General features: G+C 33.7%; 1 protein-coding gene, 1 long non-coding RNA gene and 1 other non-coding gene across 3 annotated transcripts; all 3 read right to left on the bottom strand.

Moving 5' to 3' along the window:
- Nucleotides 1-2,190: 2,190 nt before the first annotated feature.
- On the bottom strand, nt 2,191-4,599 carry LOC112523303. The gene is made up of 3 exons (XR_003070253.1): nt 4,262-4,599; nt 3,431-3,532; nt 2,191-2,319 (listed from the first exon to the last, which is right to left on the bottom strand). It is a non-coding gene; the product is annotated as an uncharacterized LOC112523303 (long non-coding RNA).
- An 82-nt stretch (nt 4,600-4,681) lies between these two features.
- On the bottom strand, nt 4,682-4,755 carry TRNAI-AAU. The gene has a single exon. It is a non-coding gene; the product is annotated as a tRNA-Ile (tRNA).
- A 1,599-nt stretch (nt 4,756-6,354) lies between these two features.
- LOC112522451 (seipin-3-like) lies at nt 6,355-10,271 on the bottom strand. Its single transcript, XM_025131568.1, has 2 exons — nt 9,050-10,271; nt 6,355-6,957 (listed from the first exon to the last, which is right to left on the bottom strand). The coding sequence occupies exons 1-2, from the start codon at nt 10,163-10,165 to the stop codon at nt 6,472-6,474; spliced, it is 1,602 nt and encodes a 533-aa protein (XP_024987336.1). The 5' UTR covers nt 10,166-10,271; the 3' UTR covers nt 6,355-6,471.
- Between the last annotated feature and the right edge of the window lie 4,373 nt (nt 10,272-14,644).

Raw genomic sequence — 14,644 nt, 5'->3', positions numbered from 1 at the left:
GTAAAAAAACCTTACAACTTTGAGTGATTATTAATGAAATCTTTTACTAATTTTTTTAGGGGAAAGTATAGAAATACTTAATTTTTTTTTCATTTTAAATAATTAAATCTTTAAATATTTTTTTTAATAAATAAAATATTGAACTTTCTTATTATAAGTTAGGAAAAAGTACAAAAAAACTCGATGGACTTTAGTGTTTGGAATAATTAAGTCTTTGGAACAAATAAGTTCTTAGACATTTCAAAACTTGTTAAATAACTTCTTAGACTTTCAAAAACCTGTTAGAAAGAGAGAATTAAAAAACAAAAATAGAACCAAATCAAAAGGAGGGAGATCAATGGAGAACAAACAACGATGAATTGAGAAGAGGTGGCGATGTCGTTGGGTGTGATTTATAAGAGTTTGAATGGTGTAGGATTTGGGAAAGGTAAAACTGATCGGGTTAAAAGAATGTGTTTGATGGTTTATTTATGAAAAAAAAAATCAAGGACTTGATCTTTTTCAAAATGTGAAAGTTCAATAATTTAACCAAAAAAAAAATTACGGACTTAATCATTCAAATGAGACTTAATCCACAACTTTATATGTTTATAAACACTTACTCGCGCAATGCAGCAAGATAAATATCTATTTTAATGTTTAGTTTTTATTCTGTCTCTATCGCTATAATACGATTTTATGTGGTTTTAGAAAGGTGATAATGTTTTTATGTTTTAATGAAATATACATTTGAAGATAATATATAAATTTGGAAAAAAAATCGATATTAGAATCAAATTAACTATTTAATAATTCTCCTTTTTTTGGTGTAACTTTTTTAATTCAATTTTTTATTATACGTTATTTTAGATTTAATAACAAAGTAATTTATTTTTGGTTTAATAATATAATTTTTTATAAAAATAATAATTTAACATTATATTAGAATTCAATGATTATCTTAATTATAATTTAATTTTCTATATTCAAAATGAATTTTTATCCTGTATTTGATTATGTTTATCTATAATTAATTACACGAATTTAAAAATGGGGTTTTAATAAATTGTACTTGTTCAAAATTACTTGTAATCTTGAATTTTTTAAGTAATATGCACAATAAACAGTACTTAATGCATAAAAAATGGTTAGTATAAATTAGAATTTGAAATTGGAGTAAATTATGATTTTTGTCATTATGATTTATTGTTTATAACTATTTTTGTCCTTGGTTTTTTAAAAATTATGTTCTTTGCCTCTGAAACTAAACTAACTCTGTTAAAAGAACAAATTTTCATCACAAAATGTCGACTTTAATAAGATCAAAACTTTTCTTGATTTGAAAGGTTCATTTTGTTTCCCTCTCTATATTTTTGCATTTGTCAGTTCTTGAACGAATATTTAGTGGCCGTTTACCAAAATGCTTACCCGGTAAGCATTTACCATTAAGAGTCAACACTATAATTTATTTTATCGAGTAAGATTGTGGTACAACAAAACGTATCTTATGTAACAATTTATCTGGTAAATGTTTACCCGGGTAAGAGTCATTACCCCCACTTACCGGGTAAGACTCTCCATTCTTATCATCGTTCTTACCAGGTAAGATTCTTGCCTTTTGTCATGTTCATCCGATAAGGAAAATTACCCGGTAAGTACTTATTGGGTAAGCGTTTAGTAAACGGCTCCTTAATCCTAAACTAATACTAATACTAATACACATTCAATTGAATTTCTTTTACATTTATATTTTTGTGATTTATTTCTATCAAAGCACCATTTTTCAAGTTGTATTCTACAAACCCACCAATGCCAAAATTTATCTTCTTCATATTATCTCATCCTCATGAATATGTCAGTTTTCTTTGTTATTTTTATCCTTTTCGCTCACATTTTTGCTATTTTGGGATAAAAAAAAGTGTTACCAGGATAGAGGCATATCTGTATATTTGGATTTTGTTTGGTTTGGTTTGGTTTGATCTGGGTTTATCTTTTTCAGCTGTAAAAAGACTTCTTTAACTTTCGTTGAGAACCCTTTTGGGGAATATCTTCATCGTAATCAACTTTGTATGTTTCGTCCAAGCAATCTTGGCAGTTGCATACGTCGTACCAACAATGTATATGATCATGAGATATGTTTATGTCATGTTGTAGAAAATGAAGTAAAAGAAATGAGTTAGCAAGTAACAAGTTTCAATTTGATGAATATCTTACCAGCAAGAATAGTGCAAATTGAATATGCAGGGAAGTTCCCATAATCTCGAGGTTGAACCAAAGTACGAAAAGATTAGTCTTTAAGCTTTAGTGAATTGAACAACATGTGGTCTTCCCATCCATTTCCTGCAATGAACACACACACACACACACACACATATATATATATATATATATATATATATGGTGTTTCTGGTACTCTGCACCTAATTAGACAATACCCCTCCCTATGATTCATACCTCATCTTTGTCAAAATGCAAATTTAAATGATTAAAATCAACACAAACTACTAAGATGGAGTTTTAGCATATATTTAGGGCAGCATTTTAAGACATATTCTAATGTTCTAAATCTATAACCACTCTTAAGGATTAACAATTTTGTAGCAAGATACATTCATACAAGGCATTGCCAAATCCCCATATAGGCAATCTGGTTCTTTCTTGAAAGGAGGGATGAATTCATACATTAGAAATTAAGGATACAAATCTAATGGAAAACTTTAAATCTTATGCTTATGAGAGAATTTCATTCTATTGTGGGTTTGTTTATACACACAGGTTTACATATATATATATATATATATATATATATATATATATACACACACCCCCGAATCCTCAATTTTAGAATCATCAAATCCCAACATCCATCTATGATCATGTATGCCTTAAGTCATCCAATCCAATTAGAACCGACCCACCATAATCGAATACTCAATTGTAATTGCATCGGATCTGACCCAGAACTTCAACATCCAAATTGGATAGGTCGGTTTTTGGTTGACAATCTAGAATCCATTAAAACCGAACCGATCCAATCTAGTGAAAATCCAACTACCATCCAATTACTAGCTATATATAATTATTATCATTTTACGATATTGTTTTTTAGTTGATATATATAAATATAAGTAGTGGTTTTTAATAAATTAAGAAAATATATTAATAACTGGTTGAAAATTATATCAAAATATTGGATGGAACTAACAAATAACCAATAGTAACATCCAACAGATGCAACCGATCCGGTCCAATCATCCATTAGATTGGATTGGTTCGGATGATAAAATCCAACATCCATTGAATGATTGGAACGGATCCACCTAAATCCATTGGATTTCAACCGATGAACAACCTTGCATGGATATCCCCCTTTCCATATCCTTACAACCTAGATTATAAATCAAACAAGACATATATACTTGGGGGATATTTTCAAAAAGAAAAAGCATACCTTGAATTCCATTTATTTGACGGGTTCCTCGATCAGCATTCAAGCATTATGAACTTTACAGCTTTATGGATTCATTTGCGAAACAAGAATTCTTATGCAATCCTGTTGAAAGATAGACTACAAGTTAAAATCAAGATCAATTTCACATTCCAGATTCCATCAGAAGTTAAGAGGTGTTCATGGCTAACAAATGGCAACTTGACGGTAAATCTAACCACAATTCCTGTGAAATAGCTCTTAAACAAAATTCAATTCCTAACCAGGTATTCGCAGCAAATAAAGCTAAATTCTACATCCTAAAGGTAGCAAAAATCAACAGTTCATAGGTCATCACTCATCAGAGACGAAGGTGAAAGTGGCAAGCTCCGGATCTCCCTCAACTCACCAACACCCAACATCTGAGTATTGAATAATCTATCACCTGCTTAAAGGTTAATATAATCCAGTCAATCTAATTCGTAATTTGGGGATCCGAAGGAACGAAAATGATATGCAAAGCAATGTAGTGGTAGTTAGAGTTGAAAAGGCTCAGTAAATTACAGAAGAGAAACATGAACTGATTTTGCTAAAAGGAATATCACTCAAAGTGTGAATTTCATGCCCTAATACATCTGACAAGAAATTACAGAAATCTCGACATTATTTTTCCAGAGAATTGGATTCAATCCGTAAATCGAACAAAAAACAGATGATGATCTTATCAAAAAAGGCTAACAATCAGTAAACAACAAAATCACTCGATCTACATACAAACAACAATCAGAAAGCAACGAAATCACTAAATCAAACTAAGACGAATCATTAAATAACAACGTAATTACTGAATCTAACCAACAGATAGGTTTACTAGCAAGTGAATATATGAGAGGGCAAACGTGAAGATTCAGATTTAGAGAAGCAGGCATCGTCAAGGGCGTCACTACGGCACCATCTGCAATTGGTGGTTCTCACACACTGTGATCTCGACACCATTTCTCCACAATCCTGGATCTGCTTTCGGTCCATCGTTTTCTTCTGTTCAACGGCTCCGGTGAAGGGTGTTGTTCCCAGTAGAAGAAAGAGAATCAGCATAGGGATCAGATGTGAAGGCCCAAAAGCAGCAGCAATTGTAGCCCTAATCGCCATTTTCGGTTTCGTTAGAAACAGAGCGAAGCAGAATTGAGGATTTTATGTTTATGAAATTAGATGGACCAAATAGGTCTTAATCAAAAGACGAGGGATTAAAAATGAAAATTTCAGATTAAAAACGTTTGGCCCATGCAGATCTCGAACCTGCGACCTTCGCGTTATTAGCACGACGCTCTAACCAACTGAGCTAATAGGCCAGGTTATTTGTATTTACTCATATTAGTAATTAATTTAATTTTAAATTCAATATATTTTATCAGAAATTAAGTTATTTTTAGAACATTAAAAATATTGTTTAACCAATAAAAAATAATTGAAATTACTATTTACCTATTAGCAATGACAAGTTATTTATGATATTGATTTTGATCTATTAGAAGTGTATTCGTGTAATATATCGAGATATATTTCGATTTCAATGTTTCATTTTATTTTTTATCAATGTCGATATAATACGATTTGTGGTTTTGAAAAAACAATAATGTTTTTATTTTTGAGTAAAATATAAATTTAAAAATATCATATAAAATTTGCAAAAAATATATCAATATTAGTATCAAATTGACTATTTAAAAGTTTTTATTTGTGTATTTTTTTTAATTCAAATTTTTATTATAATTTAATTTAACGTAACAAAGTAACTTAATTTAGGTTTAATAATATATTTTCTTATAAAGATAATAATTAAATATTCTGTTAAACTCAATAATTATCCTAATTATATTTTAGATTTTTTATATTTTAAAATGAGATGTTTATCATCTATTTGATTATGTTTATTCGCAGTTAGTTATACGAATTTAAACATATAGCTTTAATAAGTTGTACTTATACATAATTTACTTATAATCTTGAACTTTAAGTAATATGCATCAATAAACAATATTTCATGCATAAAAAATGATTTTTAAGAATTTTTATCAAAAGTTTTATAATACAGTATAGATAAATAAAAACGTTTATTTTATTTGCTAAAAATAATTTTAGCTATTTAATTATTAATCAAACATTTATACTTGTCAAATAAAACATTTTATGAAACAAATGATATCTTTTCTCTGGTAAAATATATGATCATCTTAAGAACTCTCTTGATTAGTATTTGATACAAAAAATCATACAAATCCATATCTCGTGAAAATAAAAGTTAAGATGAGAATGTAACAAGGGACTTGAACCATTAATCACTTTTAACCTCACTTCGGGGCCGTTTACTAAACACTTACTTGGTAAGTGTTTACCGAATAAATTTCCTTATCGAATGAACATGAGAAGGGCCAATAATCTTAATGGGTTAGTGCAATGAAACTGATAGAGAGTCTTACCCGGTAAGTAAGGATGACGACTCTTACCCAGGTAAACACTTGCCCAGTAACTTGTTACATTCGATATGTTTTGATGTACTAAAATCTTACGTATCAAAATAAATTATAATGTTAAATCCTACCGATAAGCACTTACCGGGTAAGCATTTAGGTAAACGGCCTCCACCCATAAATTGCGCTTAATACGTGAATTGATCAGGTGCATCTCATTACAGTTGGTCTTAAAATGTGATTGATTCAATGATGAAAATCCCTTCGTACCCTTCTCGGCATAACTTTCATTTTCACCAGAACCCAACCTATATCATGTATTCATCTTTTAAAATTATTTTTAAACAAAATCCAAATCAAGTCAAATGACATCAATATCCTTTTTTGCACAAACTGATCTGGTATCTGCCACTCAAAAATAGGATCAAGAAATGGCATCATTTATATATATATATACAAATTAACTCATGAATCATGAAATATTTAAAATTACATATGAGATTTGTTTATGAACACATTTTGTTTTCCAGAAAGATATATGGGTACCTAAAAAGTGTAGCAGCAAGTTCACCCATTGCTGAAAAGCCAGCCAGAAAGCTATTTTGGACCGACCCCTGTGCTTCGAGCCACAATGTTATTTGATGAAATGCCCCTTGGCTGTATCCATGGCAAGATGATAGGCGTGCAACATACAAGCGTGAACAATAACTCTACTCCAAAGATCATAACGCTAACCCACACGTATATAGTCCCTTTCCATGACCACAAAATCCTTTTCAAGAACGGTGGTTGGGACTCTAGTTTCAGAAACGCCGTGTATATTTCAGGAACGCCACGCCCTCTTGTGAATTCTGCTCGTTGTTCCAGAATTACCTTCAAGCAGGAGGTAGGAACACTTGTTTCGGTATATCCTCTGAACTTTATGTTTAGCGTTTGGGATTCTGATGAATAGCCGGTGATGAGAGGTGCTAGGTTTAGAAAGGTTAATAGAAGGCGGATCGGCTGACTTTTGAAGTGGAGCATACACGGCTGTCTGGTGCTTGCAAGGCGTTTACCGTTACCAGAAAGGAAGTCTACCCGCACCTTCAAGAAAGAGAACATATTTAAACACTGGTTATACATAACCTTCTAAACACTTGACCCAACAAGACCAAACAAACCCAGTATATCCCAGATGGTTTGGGGAGGGTAATGGCTGTTACTGTGAAGACCGCCCCCTCCCCCTTGAAAAATGTGTGAAAGAGAGGAATGCATATAATATAAATTTTGACAGCTAGTTATGAGTAAGCAATAACATACAAGTATACGCAGTACAAGAAAAACATGCAAGATATACACCCTTGGTCTAACCTAAGACTCTTGTAACCTAACTAACGACTCACCAACCCTATTCCCCATCCTCTACCTCTCCGACTCCCTTCCTCCATACTATGGTATCTACCGAATCCCCACCCCTATTCTGCTACCCTAATCATATCTCCAAGAACTCCTATCTGATTTCATGTCTTCGGAAATGTCTAAAGCCGCGCCATGTCCAATTTCAGTTGATCATCTCTCATCCTCCTTGGCCTACCTTCCTCCTCGCCGCCTCGACTGTCATACACTCTATCCTCCTCACTAGAGCCGCCATATGTGTAGAACATGACTAAACCACCACAATCTTCCCTCCCTCAACGAATCTATGATCAATGCAACTCCCAACACTTTACCCAGCAATGTATCATACCCACATTGGAAACATAAAGAGCAACTGCAGATTACTAATCAACAAGTCAAAATCTGAAGCAACCTTGAAGCTAAACATAATTAAGCAACATAAACATAAGGAAGTAGGTGGCAGGTTTCTAATAAGTTTTTACTATTCTACCCATCAATATTGGAGATGCATCTTCTGAGTTTTTGTGATTTGAGTTAGAGAAAAGAGCAGCTGCTGCTCAAAGCACAATATGTAATTATCCCACAAGTTAATAGAGGCAAATCATTTCATTTAAGGTTCTAGGGTTTATTCTCTTGGATTTACTTTTCCATCACAACTTATAGAATTTACTTTTCCATCAAAACTTGTAGAATTTCATCACCATTCCATCACAAATTTCATTTAATCTGTGCTTTTTCATACTATTGAAAAATGAAGAATGGGGTAACATTATTGTCATCAGAATGTAAGGTTAAGGTGACAGATGTAAGGTAATGGTTGGTTCTCAGCATAACATTACACCCTTAGAAACAACATTCAAATTACGTCATTTTGGGCAAAGCTCAAGTATAGTTGTGAAAACAGATATGTGTTTGTCAATCCCTTTTTGAGTTATGCCACCTACAAATCAGAACTTTTAATTCGCAGGAATACAAAAAGCTACATGTGATCAAATTATGTCAAATTTAGGGGGGTATTTGCAAGAGTATTGCTTCCCTTGTTTGCATTCTCAACTGAGCTATCTTGCATCTTTTACAATGCAACTCGCATTTTTAAATGTTAGTCAATAACAAACATATCTAAAAGCTACATGGCTTGTTTCACTAAGAAGTTACATTATACTCTTTTCGAATTAGCATCTGTTAACCATCCCCTCCCTTGTTTCTGTCCAGTAGATGGTTATAACAAATTGTATTACAAAGGTTGATCAACAAAAAATTGTGTAGATTCAGATCACTTCATAAAAACCTCTACTTATTGGTTCTTTATCTATTTTCTACATGCATTTGTAAGTAGGATGCAACGAGCAAGATGCAAACATAGAAACAACTTCAACAAAATAAAATCAGCATTACAAATATGTGTAGATTAATTCAATAATCTGGCCCGAAACATCATTTCGTTTTTGAGCTCCTGGTGAAGCAATTTCGACAGTGAGGCTGTCTAAGCAAAGACCAATTGATGTAGCTAAGCAGATAAAAACCTCTCACTACTTGTGAATTGGGAAAATTTTCTGTAATCATGCAGAAATTTGAAGCATGAACTAAAACACAATACGTCATTCTGGAGAACACATTTTTCAGCCTAACAAACCATATTCACTTTCTCTATTTCTTCTTACTCATTGCACTTCAGTTTTCAAAGATAAAAGAAGCATCTTTAGGTGACTTTAATGATGGCAACAATAAACGTAGCAATGTTGAGTAAGAGAGCCTAGTGAGTATGTCTCCCTACTTTCAAAACAATCTTATTGCATACCTGGAAGACCCCAAGATTTCTATTGTAGTCTGACTCTGGCAATGATAGGGAGACAGTGACATGCACTCGGTGATCAAGTGGTAAAACCCGCGATTCAGCTGTACACCCAGGGCAAATCGGTTCACTGTGTTCCAGAAAAGAGGGCTCTGGACAAGACATTAGTGGTACAAAAGCTGTGGGACTCTCTTTCGTATAATCAAAATTCAACTGCTCGGTAATCTTTATCGGCTCATCCATTATGCATTTCAAGATGATGCCGCTAATAACAAATGCAAAAACTAATAAACTAATCAAAATAAAACCTACATAAACGGACCACAACAATCCCCAACCGATTTGAAGACACAACTTCCATGTAGATTCATGTTTTCTAATCCACATATACATAGTCCATTTGACACAACCATAACAGACACCACAAATTCTTGAAATGTTCCCCACCACATAATATTTTGCACGTCTCATGATCCTAAATGGATCCGTCACAAACATGTAAGAAAAGTAAACTAACCATATGGGCAATGTGATAGAACTAACTAGTAAATTTAATTGAAACCCAATAACTTTAATCACGAATCCAGCCAAGGCAAAAATAAAATTTGAACCAGAAACGGGAGAATCTGCTGTAATGGAGCCATCATTGATTCTTTCATCATCATTAACACTTGTAATTGCAGAATTACCATTAGTCTCCTCATTTAACAGCTCACGGACACTGCCTGAGCTCGCATGAATCCTAGTGGAACTTAATTTACTTTTTGATTCCTCATTTTTCCAGGAAATTTGACAATCATCCCCCGCAGACATAGTGAAACCATGAGAATCAAAATCTACCAAACGATCAGTATCATTTTTGTAGGAATGAGACGGGGAGAATTCATTCAAACTTTTCCGGGAAACAAGTTGCCGATCACAAAGGTCGGCATCGGAAGAAGATGATGTAGATTCCGGCGTTTCTTTTGATTGGATTGAACTGGTGTTGATATCGTTGAGATTGGAGATTGAGGAAAGATTGGAAATGCAAAGGGAGTGATCGGACTCCATATTCTCCCAGGCATCGACGTACGACTCGGCATCGCTTTCGTTGATGGTCGAATTGGAGTCTTCGTGTTCCATCGTAACAAATTACGAACTGGGAATTTAAGTTAGGGTTAGGGTTAGGGTTAGGGTTAGTGTGATCCAGAAAATTATCAACTCCACATCATATTCATTTTGTTGCAGAAGTTTGTGTGAAGGAAACAACGAAAGGCCATTTTTCTTATTTCTATCGGGTGTTGGTGTCTGATCTATTTTATACTAGTAAACTTTAATTTTGGTGGTGAAAATTTTCAGTGCGTTTGGTACATTGAATATGGACTCTTATTCCATGTTCGATATGAATTTTACGTGGAGCAAGGTAGAACAAGGTAAAACATACTTATATTTTATCAATATAATCTTAAAAAAAAATTAATTCTCTTCTAAAATATCAAATAAGTCTTTTTTTTTTACATTTTATTTATTTTATAAATTTTATTTATTAAATTTTATATTTATTAAATTTTCATTTTATTGTCCTTAAAATATTATTTTTATACGGTTTCTATATTTTTATTAATTTATGTAATTTATTATATATTAATAATAAAAATTAATGTAGAAAAGAGATAAAAATAAAAATAGAAAACTACATAAACTTTTTATTTTGTGTCATTTTAATTGTTTTGACGAAAACTTCAAATGATATATTTTGTTATAAAAAATAGTTATTCTATTATAATTTAATAAATTACATAAATTAATTAAAATAAACAACTCATCAGGGGTAAATTGGTCATTTTATTTGTTCTGTTCTGTCCAATTCTATCTTACCAAATGTTGAACAGTTGTTCTATCATGTTCTGTCCACTCATGTCCTAACACAAAACACACCCTAAAAAAGTGATACATAATTTTTAACAAGTCTAAAAATACTTTTGTGGTTTTCATTTTCCTCTATAATGCTCGTGATAAACCGTCCGATCATGCCAAATTCACTTGGAATCACAGTGGATATTCTCGGAAAGTGGTACATTAATATGATTGAAAATGGCGTGTGCTCAACCGAGATGAAGAAGAATAATGACCGAATGAGAAAGGGTGGTTGTTGATCGAAGTACGGGGATTAGGTAGTGGCCGGAGTCTGAAGATGGTGACCTTAGAGGTTGATCTAATATAATAACCAGAAAATGGTAAAGTTAGGGTTTGAGGTTGTTAAATCACTTTCATCTGACATCTAGTTTGAATTCTAAGGCGTCTTTATGCTCTTAAAGACCGTTTTCTACAAAACTTAGATTCCATAGGCCGAAATGAGACACTTTAAAGGTAGAATTAGGAGTCGAAGCTATGCATTTAGCCCGATTGTTATCACTCTTTTTAGCACTAGACTGACATTCTCATTTCACTTGTTCGGTTCAACAAAAGTCGATACTAATTAAGCACAATTTTGAATTGCGATAGTTGGATTCTCTATTCATATGAGTGACAACCCTGTAAGTCAGTTTTGGAGGGGCAAAGATGGTCGCAATGTATATGTGTGTGTGTATATATATAAATAAACATGTAATATAATATTCTTTTAATTTTTTAAAATTAAGGAAATAGGTAAAAAGACAAAATACCCCTCATTTTTATAAGGAAATAGTTTTAATTGATACGAAAAAGATATCAGTTTCATGAAATATTTCACCGTTTTTATAAGTTTAATACTTATTATATATTTGAATATTGTATCAGTTGGTTATCAATTATTTTATGAAGCTCAAATTTGGCGCTTTCCAAAGTTGTGGATATGAAATAATAAGTTGTAAATGCTTTACAAAATAGTAAACGTATTAATACGAATATATTCGTATTTGGGATATACTCATAATCGAAATCCCGAGAAGTGGTTTAAAAAATAGAAAAGCTCAAAATTTTGAATATATTGACATGTGGATATAACATCAATGTTTAACTTGACTTGTTCAAAAAGCTCGATTACTTTTTTTTTTTTTTTGTCGTATCCATGCATGCTTATAGGTTACTTTTGTGTGTCAAATGGCTTTGATTGGTTTCTTTTCTCATGAAAAGATAAATGATGCTATCATAACCAAAACCAATTACAAAGAAACCAAACAAAACCAAAACCGTGTAGCCAGCGCTGTCTGTCATACCGTTAACTCTATATATTCGTTGAATTTGCTTGGTTCCATTTTTCATATAGCTTGCTCCCTCTTTTTCCAAGAATTCATGCACTTTCCTTTACTCTGTAGGGCCTTCTTTAATAGGTTCATAGCCCAAAGCCTTCCATTTCCGTCAAACGACCTAGCCTCCCTGGCTCTTCCACCGTCCGGGCTCCCTATCCTCCCTATGCTCCTCCGGAGTAGAGTGATCGTTTTCATGAATCATTGGCTTTGTACAAGAGTGTGAGGAAATAAGTAGGATAAATGAAGACTAATACATGGTGAACATAGACGAAAGAAAACATGACCTCCACAATCCAAAACGTAGAAAATTTTTCAAGTGGTGTGGCATCATTTGACTATAAGAAACAATCATGCTTACTCGACTATGACTATGACTATGACTACCTATTGACCTGACCGTAGTAAGCACTTAGATGAAGACTAATACATGGTGAACATAGATGAAAGAAAACATGACCTCCACAATCCAAAACGTAGAAATTTTTTCAAGTGGTGTGGCATCATTTGACTATAAGAAACAATCATGTTTACTCGACTATGACTATGACTATGACTATGACTACCTATTGACCTGACCGTAGTAAGCACTTAGGGGTTGCTTAGTAACATCTCTTACCACCTCTAATATGAGATGGGTTGTTGATTGGAAACAAAGATAGGCTAGGAATCATACTACGGTCAATGATGTACTGTTACTTAGGGGTTGTTTACTAGCTTCTGACTGGGCTGACTCGGTCAACAGTCAACGTGTTTACCAAAATCAAAATCTGACCATAATGTTGACCGAAAACTTACAGGGTCAGCTCTGAAATGATGCTTACCTAGTCAATTTCCATATTTCCAGGGTGTGCCCTTCCCACGATTAGGTTTTCATCTCTCGCTCTTCCTCCTTCTCCCGCCTCATCTATCCTTATCCCTCCTCTCGTCAGTATTCGAAATCTATATCTTGAAACCCAATAGCAATCAAGGTTTCCATCACAACCATTTTTGAATTCAAAATTGAAGCATGAGGTAGAGGTAGAGGTAGTTGCAACGTTCGAGAAACAAAAGCTGTTGTAAAGTGGTCGTAGATGCCTGATGTAGGGATGGAGTTTACTCCATTGAGAAAACCCTAAAAACCCATTGGAAACGGATAACTCATCAGAAGATTGACACCCTAAGACCCCACATACTGCCTTATCCCACTTCTATCATTCTTTCCCATTTTATGGCGAAAAGACCCCACGTCGGTGAGCTTCCTCCCTCCCCGGTCTCAACTTCAATTGATGTAGCCGTCTTCCTTTAATTTGGTAGATATTCACCATAGATGTTGGGTTTTGGTGGATGCATTTTGCAGTGAGTGATTGTGTGAGAGAAGAGGGGAATAAGAAGATGGGAGGAAGTGGGTGGTGTGATTAGGGATGGTGATTTGCACCGGGTCGGTGGGGAATCCGGTTCACCTGAACGGGGATTCCCGCTAAAACGGGTCCCGGGGCCGGGGCCGCGGATCCCCGGTAGACTCAAACCGGGGACGGGGGATGTTACTCAAACCGGGGTCGGGACCGGGGATCCCCGGTAGAATCAAACTAAAGGATACTATTTATGGGGTTTGACCAGGGATTGACCGGGTTTTGACCGGAGATTGCTAGAGATTTAACAGGGGACGGGATGATAATCTCCGTACCCACCGGAGACCAGGGGATGCTACTACAAACCGGGGCCGAGGACGGGATTACAAAACCAGCCCCATCCTCACCCCGTTGCCATGCCTAGGTGTGTTTGGGAGAGAAAAGAGGTGAAGAAGAAAATGGGGGAGGAAGTCAGTGGTGGCTTAGGGTTTTATTTTTCTGGTATAATATTATACAAAATAATTTTTAATAAAAAACAAACAAAATATATAAAATGACAAAAAAAAATATTATTTTTATTGGTAAGCATTTATTTAAAATATGCATTTTCTTTTTTTCTTCTATTAAACTATAAGTAACAAAAATAATCATATATTATTTAATATATAATTACAAATAGAGTTATAATGGTCATTTTATTGTTGGTAAGCACTCACCATAAACATTTGATAAACACTCTTACCCGGGACAACACTTATCGGGTCAACACTCTAACCCGGTAAGAGTGGGTAAACAACGCCTTATTTACGCCTCCTTTTTATCTTTTCCCTTACTCTTTCACAATTTACCACGTGTGTTTTCGTTTTACCTCTAGGGTTTACTTGCAGTACATAATTATTTTTGCGCCAAAGTACGTGAATATTATAAATTAATCTATCAAATTTAAATATATTATATAAACAATAATTTACATTACATTCAATGATTATAATAAACTAGAAGAGTACTCGCGCAATGCAGCGAGATACATCGTGTTTTTAATATTTCATTTTATTCTTTAT

Source organism: Cynara cardunculus, assembly GCF_001531365.2.
Source record: "Cynara cardunculus var. scolymus isolate 2C chromosome LG 12, CcrdV1, whole genome shotgun sequence".
Taxonomy (NCBI): domain Eukaryota; kingdom Viridiplantae; phylum Streptophyta; class Magnoliopsida; order Asterales; family Asteraceae; genus Cynara; species Cynara cardunculus.
The sequence above is the reverse complement of the archived record's forward strand: the minus strand, read 5'-3'. Positions and strand labels throughout refer to the sequence as shown.